This window comes from Hippocampus comes, unplaced genomic scaffold (genome assembly GCF_001891065.2).
Source record: "Hippocampus comes isolate QL1 unplaced genomic scaffold, H_comes_QL1_v1.1 scaffold49, whole genome shotgun sequence".
Classification (NCBI taxonomy): domain Eukaryota; kingdom Metazoa; phylum Chordata; class Actinopteri; order Syngnathiformes; family Syngnathidae; genus Hippocampus; species Hippocampus comes.
The window spans coordinates 412,346-420,741 of NW_017804830.1; the positions used below are offsets into that span (position 1 = coordinate 412,346).

The 8,396-nt window shown below is 53.8% G+C and overlaps 1 protein-coding gene across 1 annotated transcript in view; it reads left to right on the forward strand.

Annotated features, from left to right (window-relative positions):
* The window catches only part of timm50 (translocase of inner mitochondrial membrane 50 homolog (S. cerevisiae)), a 10,867-nt gene extending 5,556 nt beyond the window's left edge, over nucleotides 1–5,311 (forward strand). Inside the window, exons 4-11 of the mRNA XM_019868099.1 lie at nucleotides 162–183; nucleotides 1,124–1,182; nucleotides 1,259–1,378; nucleotides 2,098–2,202; nucleotides 2,487–2,585; nucleotides 4,274–4,430; nucleotides 4,498–4,604; nucleotides 4,725–5,311. Of these exons, the coding sequence (XP_019723658.1) occupies nucleotides 162–183; nucleotides 1,124–1,182; nucleotides 1,259–1,378; nucleotides 2,098–2,202; nucleotides 2,487–2,585; nucleotides 4,274–4,430; nucleotides 4,498–4,604; nucleotides 4,725–4,823 (768 nt within the window). The 3' untranslated portion in view covers nucleotides 4,824–5,311. The remainder of the gene's footprint in view (nucleotides 1–161; nucleotides 184–1,123; nucleotides 1,183–1,258; nucleotides 1,379–2,097; nucleotides 2,203–2,486; nucleotides 2,586–4,273; nucleotides 4,431–4,497; nucleotides 4,605–4,724) is intronic.
* Nucleotides 5,312–8,396: the final 3,085 nt, after the last annotated feature.

The window sequence follows — 8,396 nt, forward strand, 5'->3', positions numbered from 1 at the left end:
AAAAAACACCCTCGAGATGCATTGCTAGCTAGCTACTCCATCAAAGTCGCTTCCTACTCTTCTCTCCATAACACAAAGGTCCTTGGCACCAACTTGACACTTTTGTTTGGCACGCACACACTGGTTTTTCTCATGGTTGCTTGTTTTTCTGTGTCTTGCAGATTCCCGATGAGTTTGACAAAGGTGAGTGTGAAGGCGTTCCTCTTTTTGTTGGACGCCGCTGTCACAAAAGACCGTATTTCGTTGTTTTGATCAATTTCCCGAGTAGGAGTACTCCGCTTTGGGATTGCACGTCGACCATCTTGTTGCTTTCGATTTTTTTTGTCTTCTTTCCCCACATTTGCTGCGCGCTGGCGTTTTTCAACGAGCGCCAGCAGATGCCCGCGAGCGGCTGCGGCGGCCTCGGCTGTGGCTGTTTGCTGTTCCCACGAACAGCAAACGGAGAGCGGTTGTCAGTGTGGAAAACGTCAGCGCTTTCCCCGCCCCTCTTGCGAGTATTTGAAAAAGACGGGAGCACGATAAGAAAAGGTCGAGCGATGATTCATCGGCCAGTTTGAGCCCTTTTCAAAATCATCCTCGGCGCGGCGCGGGCTGGAGCTTTGCCCGTTGAACCGTAAATGGCGCTCAGTGCTGCTCAGGTGCAGCGTTTGTCCACCAGAGGGCGCTCTGACGCCGCTTTGTCCACGAAGCATCTCGTCCGAGCTCTCCCCGCGGCCAACCGTGAGGACGCATCCGCGTTTTACGTTGGCGCCGGGGAAGCTCCCGACTACGCCATTCGCAAAACCGTCCCGAATGTTCCGCGGTTGAACCTGAAATGAAAAAAGAATCAACTGCCCAATCCATCCTAGTGGGTGACGGCAGTGCGCTTGCATGTGAGTGTGCGTGGGAGTGTGCGTAGTGTTGAAGCGAGCGTGCGTGCGTCAACAAAGTTGTTGTTCTCCCACAAAGCTCCAGAACATTCCTGCTCTGATTTCACTCGGTCGTCATGTGGGCAACATAAACATGGCACGCACATAGACGTGAGGCGGAAAACACGCCACGGACGACAGAGGAGCAGGCGGAGGCCGGGCCCGCGTCACGCCTCCGTCGCCTCGGTTCGCTTGACGGCCGTCGTCTCTTTCAGAGCCTCCGGTGGTCCAGCAGCTGAAGAGAACCGTCAAGTACTTCCAGGACTACAGACAGGTGGGTGGGCCGCGGATCTCCCTTCGTGGAGCGCTCGCTCCCCGAGATGGTCAGCTGTCGCCTTTGATGCCGCCAGATGATCATCGAGCCCACCAGCCCCAAACTGCTGCCGGACCCCGTGAAGGAGCCGTACTACCAACCTCCGTACACGCTGGTCCTGGAGCTCACCGACGTGCTGCTGCACCCGGAGTGGTCGGTACGTCCCGGTCTGGTTTAGTCGCCGCTCGGGTCTCATTCTGTCCCACGCGGTCCCGTTCGGCCTGGTCTTCTTTGGTTCGGTGCCCGTCACGTCCGGTCTGCTTCGCTTCCGTTCCGATCTGGTGTCATCCTGTCCTGTACGGGCCCGCTCTACGCGCATCCAATGCTTTTGGCTCTATTTTCCGGGGCATGCGCCAGTATCGGGCTGTGATGGCATGATAAACGCCAGCACTGTCACAAGATTACAATTATAGCTCTAAAAGCTCGTATTTTGAAATGTGGGAGGGTTTTTTTTTTTTTTTTCTATTGAGTCTACTTTCTTTTTCAGTAGCCGAGCGAATATTTGCTGTTTATAAAAGTAATCTCCAAGAAAGCGGCTTAATTTGAGAGAACGCAGATCGGGACAGTTTGGACTGCAGCAGTAGCGGAAGATGGCCTGCTTTTGCTCGCCATATGCCGCATGATGTCGCCGCGCCACGCTCGCCCTGGCCCGGATGGATAGAGCAAATGGAAAACCGGATAGGCACAAACGCTAACAATGAGCATTCACGAGTACCCTTTGAAGCAACGGATGTCTGAGCTTCCGCTTCCGTTGAACGAATTGCGCGCTTGCACCACAACCGTCTCATTGGACTCGTTCCTCTCGTCTGATTCCCCGAGTCCCCCTGGACGGCCAAAGTAACGGCGCGTGCTTGGTGTGTGCGCTCGCGCTTGCAGCTGGCAACCGGCTGGCGCTTCAAGAAACGTCCCGGCATCGACTACCTGTTCCAACAGCTGGCGCCGCTCTACGAGATCATCATCTTCACCGCCGAGACCGGCTTGGTGAGCTGCGGTCACGCACACACACACACTCCCCTTAGCCAAAATCATCCTGGAGTGACAAGGCCACCGACGTTGAGCTGGAAGCATGCGCTCCGTTGGCCTCTCTTTGGAAGTCTGTTTTTATTGTTTTCCGGTCGGAGGTGTCACAAAAGCAGAGCAATCGTTCGCAACAAATGCAGACTGTATTTTCTTTTCATTTGGTGCTTCTGTCTCCAAAATTGTTTCGCCGCTGCGGTTGTTTTTAAAGTGTCATCGGTGCAAGTGAAGGTCTTTTGTGCGTCCAGACGGCGTACCCTTTGATTGACGGCATCGACCCTCAGGGTTTTGTCCTGTATCGCCTCTTCAGAGACGCCACGCGCTACATGGACGGCCATCACGTCAAGGTGCGTCGAATCGCCATCGTGTCGCCGCTCACAATCGGTCGCTAGCTTTGCTCGAGAGGTGGCCTGGGAACTGACTGCCAAACGGCTAACGTTAGCGCTAGGGGTGTTCCGATCGGGGTTGTACTGCACGCCGCCCATTCCGGTAGCGATCGTCCATGAGGTCGGCCGCCACGCCGCAGAAAATGCGTAAGCCTTTCACGTTACGATTCCGTTGGTGTCACGCGTGGAGTGTCGAGGAAAGGCAGAGGAGACGCTTCACTTGACGCAGGCTGCAAAGGACGAGCCTCCGCCGGTCAGGTTTTTGTGATCGCCGATGCCTTGCGTCGATCGGCATGACCGATCGCTGGTAGCACCCCTAATTAGCACCGTTTTGAGCTCAGTCGAGGAGTTTCCTTTTGACAAAAAGTCGTGCTTTGGGGTCATTTTGGTGCCCCGCAAGTTGGTTGCAGTAAGTTGAGGAGTTTTACATTGACTGCCGTCCTCTTGGTGCCAGGGAACTATGTTGAAATAAGTTGAGGAGTTTGTTTTTGGATCAAAGTAGTGCTTTGGCGGTAGCGCAACGACAGAATGCTGGTGCGGGACGTCTCTCATTTCAAAATGATGGCCGCCCGGTGGCGGTATGAGCCGGCTGATCAGCGTCTCCCGGCGTACGGCTGAATCGAATGTCCGCGGACGTGTCGGCTCCTCGGAAGCCACCTGGCCTGGCGCGTCTCGCTCTTGCTTGACAAGACGGCGCCCCCGGCGGGCCATCTTCCGAGGCGGGCTTCTGGAGCCCACCGCCAGATCGCCGTCTCTCGAAACGACATCCTGCCATTGTTCGTCGGCTGGCATCCTGCCGCCGCCGAGGGTGAGGAGCGACGCGGCGCTCGGATGAACGGCGACTGCGGCCTTTGGCGCTTCCGCCCAAAGCGCAACGCTCAGCGATTGTCTCGGGGTCAGCGAGGGCCGCCGTCAATGATCGGAAGAACGCCTTATCTGGTCTCCGCCAGGCGCCAAACCTTGAGAAGCGAGGCGAGGCGAGCTTGCGCCCCGCGGGCCATCCGCAATCTTTTCGCTCAATGATGTTGCGCTCGAGTGCCCGTCGGCATCCCGGAGTCGTTATTTAGTCGGTATTTAGGGCAAGAACCCGTGTCGCCGTCACACCACGAAATGGTTTCTGAGCACGTGCCTCATCTTTTGGGCCCGCGGATGCGCAAGGGGGGGCGGGCTTCTTGTCCGCCGGCTGCGGGCTCGCTTCAGAAAGCTTCGGTTTCCATTGCTGTTGTCTTGATTGCTTTTGGGTCCCCATCTCATTGTTTTTTCATTTCCTGGTTAGCTTTTGTCTGGCTTAGTTTTCGTTTGCTGTTATTTCGCTGTTGATTGTTTTTTCTTTTTTGCGGGGGAGTCATTTGCTGTTCATTATTTGTTTGCTTTTGCAATTTGCTGCTGTTTGTTTTTTGTTTTGATGTGCTATTTGTTTGTTTGTTTTTCCTTTACTGTTGTGTTTTTATGTGCACTTTATTTCCATTAGCTGTTGTTTCCCTTTTTGTTGTTTTTCCCATTTGCTTTTTTTTGTTTTGATGTGCGATTTTGCTTTGTGTGTTTTGGGGGTTTTAATTTGGTAAACAGCAGCCAGCGCAACTAGAGCGTTTATTGAAATGCGTTTGTCAAACCTTGTTTGCACTCGGGCCTCTGTCGCGCGCTCTCAGGACGTGTCGTGTCTGAACCGCGACGGCAGCAAAGTGATCGTGGTGGACTGCAAGCGCGAAGCCTTCCGCCTGCAGCCGTTCAACGGGATGGCGCTCAAGAAGTGGGACGGCAACTCGGACGACCGCACGCTCTACGACCTCGCCAACTTCCTCAAGAGTAAGCGTGCGCCCGGCCGGCCGTTAGCGCGACGAGCGCCAGCTGACCGCTTTGCGCTCTCCGGCAGCCATCGCGCTGAGCGGCGTGGACGACGTGCGCTCGGTGCTGGAGAACTACGCCGCCGAGGACGACCCCATCGAGGCCTTCAAGCGCAGGCAGGCGCAGCTGGCGCAGGTGGGCGGCCCGGTCGCCGGTCGGTCACCGTGCGCGTATATAGATCAACGATTAACCGCTCGCCACTCAAGCGTGACGATAAGTGGCGGACATTTCAACGAGCGGTGTTCGTGTGTGCAGGAGGAGGAGCAGCGCGTGGGCGAGCGGTCGCAGCAGAAGAAATCGGGCCTGTCTCTGGGCTCTATCGCGTCGCGCTTTTGGCGTTCCAAGCAGCAGTGAGCGAGCCGGCGGGCGGGCGGCCGAGACGCCTTGACGGACCCCCGATCAAAACGCTCGCTGCTTTTTTGGGGCGACCGCAGCTTTGGCTGGCCCCTCCCCCTCCAGGGAATGGAGCGTCTCATTGGATTGGGAGGCTCGGGGGGGCGGGGTCGAAACCGGCCGCCCCTTCGGATCTGACCGGGCCTCTGCCAAATCGTCAGTAAAGACAAACGACCGACAAAATGGACACCATCGCAGTGACTCCAACAAAGATGGCGGCTGATGATATCATCACAAGCAAACAAGATGGCGGAGACACCGTCTTATCACGTGACCGCTTCTTGTCAGAACCATTTTTCTTCTTTGCTCGTGTGTTTTTTTTTTTTAATGAACATTTCTGTCTACACCGGCTTGACGCGTCATCTTCCAGGTCTTCTTGTTCTGTTTTTTGTCACTTGTTTGTATGTTGGAAGATGACATCATCAATTAAAAAGCAAAAAGTCAAAGAAGTCTGTCTCCCTAAGGCCCAACTCTTGTTTTTTTTTGTTTTCTTTTATCGCTGCTTGGCAGAAACTTAAAAGATGTTCAAGTTTGGGCAAAGGACGAGATGTCGTTTGGGGCAGTCCAAATGTGGTCGATTTCATCCGCAAGCACAAATGTCACCAAAACACGGGTGCGAACCGCTTCTTTCAAAGTTTGGTCAATTTGGGGCAGAAAGCTCGCTCGTCCTCCCTGTTGAGTTCATTTTGGGCAAAAAATGTCACGTCCACATTTGGTCCATTTCAAGTGCAAGCATCTCGTGTCCAAATGGGTTCAGTTTTGGGTGCAACGCTCCGTTGTCCAAATTTGGTCAATTTGAGGTGGAAACCACTTTGGTCCCAATTTGGTCAAAGTCACGCCAAGTGCGAAATGCCTCCGACGGGCTAACGCAAGTCGTCGTCTAACGCAAGTCGTCGTCTATTGCTGCGCGCGTTGCAGCCCTTCCTTCAAACAAACACTTGTGACTTTTCTTGTCGCTCTTCATTGCGCCGCATCTCCTTCACAATAGCTCGGTGCTGCCTTGGCATGTGGTGGCGCAAGGCGGTACTACCGTGCAAACTTGAACCGCCGTGTGTCGGCGGCGGTCGGCAGGAGGCCGCACCTGGCCAGGAATCTTGCGAGAACGCCGGCGCGCGTCCCGCTGGCTCTCACGGTCGACAACTTTTTGTTGTTGCCGTTTGTACTTGGCGCCGCAGGCGCGAGGCTCGCATGCAACGGCGCCGTAGAAGTTGCGCTTTTATAGTCGTATAAAGTTTGGTGTAAAAGCTCGTTAAAGGCAGAGCCAATTAAACGCAGAAGAATGTTGAAGCCCTTTGATTATCTCGCCGCGGTCTGCTTGGGAACGATGACATCACATCTTCACTTTCTGCTTTTGTCTACGTTGGACGGCTGGTGTCACGTTTGATTTTTGATTTTTTTTTTTCCCTTGGCCCAGAGGAAGCGTAAAGGAAACATTTTTGACTGGCAAACGTACTTGCAATGTACGTTTGAGCATACTTGTCGGCTAAATGCTAAAAGCATCGCATTTTTCCCCCCATAATGCGACGGGCTGCTGACTGGCTGAGGCATCATGGGGACAAAAATGACAAACAAACAATGATTGTTTGTTTATCAATTTTTTTGACCTACTTCATGTTCCAATGCGTTTGTATAATGCGAGGCCAAATGAACAACAACCCAAAAAAGCAGCGTAAAGTTTCAACTCTCTCCTGGATTGACAGTTGCTGCTTGGTCTCATTTGAGGTGCCGACCAGAAAAACCAAACGGGGAAACCGAAGTAGTCTACTTTGGTGAAAACAGTTGCAGATTCAAATGAGGAGCGGGATTTCAAACCTGTAAGGGAAGCGAGAAAAGACATTGCTCTCTCTCTCTCTTTGCAGGGAACACGACAAGCAGATGAAGCCAGACTGGTGGAAGCGCCGCTTGGAGTTTTTGTCGCGGCCGACCCTTCAAGTGTCCACGTGGAGCGTGATCGTCGCCAGACCCGGAATCGAGCCTCCAGGGACGCCCTCGGCAACGGGTAAAGGATTCGTGTTTGGCTTGTGGATGTTGTCGGGGGGCCCCCTGCTGCGTATGCCTGAAAGCTAAAAAAAAAAAATGACAACAGAAGGTTAACGATCAAGAATGAGTCGATTCGGTTTCTGAGTTGTTTTGCTTGTTTGGGTCAATGGTTGCGCCGGTCCCGTCCGTCCATGAGAAAGTTCTTCGGTTGAACCTGACAAATCAATTGATGGTGAGTGATCCTTTTGGGGTTAAAAGATGTGAGCACAGGAGCACTGCCTGCTTTATGACTAAGGACCCCCCCCCCCCCGCCCCCAACTCAACATGTTAATCACCAACTGCAGCGACTGAAAAGTGACACCTGCACACTTTCACACTTTGCATTTTGTCGAAAGGCTTTCATATGATTGTCTTTCTCACTGACACCTTTTGTTGTGCGTGAGGGAGGGGTTCGCCAGGATTCAATTGCAATTCGATCGCCCTTTCGCCCTTTTTAAAAACAAACCAAAACCTTTCTGTCGTGATTCGGCTGCAGCCGTCCCGAATCGTTCACTCGTTCGTTCCCTTCTCGTCAATGATCAACAAGCGGCTGCAAATGAATCTCCAAGCCGAGTCCGCGTCTTCCGCTCGGGCTTGTGTGGCCGGGGGGCGTCCTCACGTGACAGCGGAAGTGGCCTGAAGTGAACTCGGGTCCTCGTCGCCGTCGTCGTTTTGCGTCATGACGAAGGGCAACTTGGTGAAACGCTCCAGTGGCGCCAATTTTCAAGTGTTGAGCGAATCTGAGATGGGAACATTTAGTGCTTGAAGACGTCCACAAAAATGACTTGAGGTCAACAAGTTCTTCCCTTGCGCATGATTGACAGGACGAGATTCCAAAAACCGAAACGAAACAAAGCAACACCGCCCCCCGCTCGCCGTCCGTTTGTTGGCCTCCCGCGTGACCGTCTTCTCACCTGACTTTTATGACTCGTCACGCGCGGTCACACCTCCGCAGACGTTCCCACGATACCCCGCCGGGCGGGAGGAGGAGGTGGAGGAGGAGGTCGGGGGAGCCGTTGCCTGCCCATATTCTCCCCCCCCAAATCTTTTGTCACGGCGACACGAGGCCTTCACACGCCGCTTGCCTTGGTGGAGCTTCACACCTTTCTTTCACGCGCCCTGCTTGCCCACGCGCGAACAAAAGGGCGCGTGGCAAACGGGGGGCGTGGGGCGGACGATCAATAGGCAGATGGCGCGCCATCGAATACGCATCCGCGTTACTGGGCGCGCTTCCTCACTGCCTGTCGTGAATTGGCTTTGTTTCCAGCGCGTGTACACGCGCGCAAACGACCAAGAAAGAGTTTGGCGCGTGCCTGCTTCGCGTGGGCGCGTCTCGTCGGACGGGAGCCACGTGCTGCCCCGCTTTTCGGTCGAAGCGTCAATGTCGATCTCGAGACATATACTGTATATGTATATGTATGTATGTATGGAAATGGCGTGCCTTCGAATCCCCCACGAAACCTCATTTCATATGTTTGTGTGTATGTATATATATATATATATATATATATATAT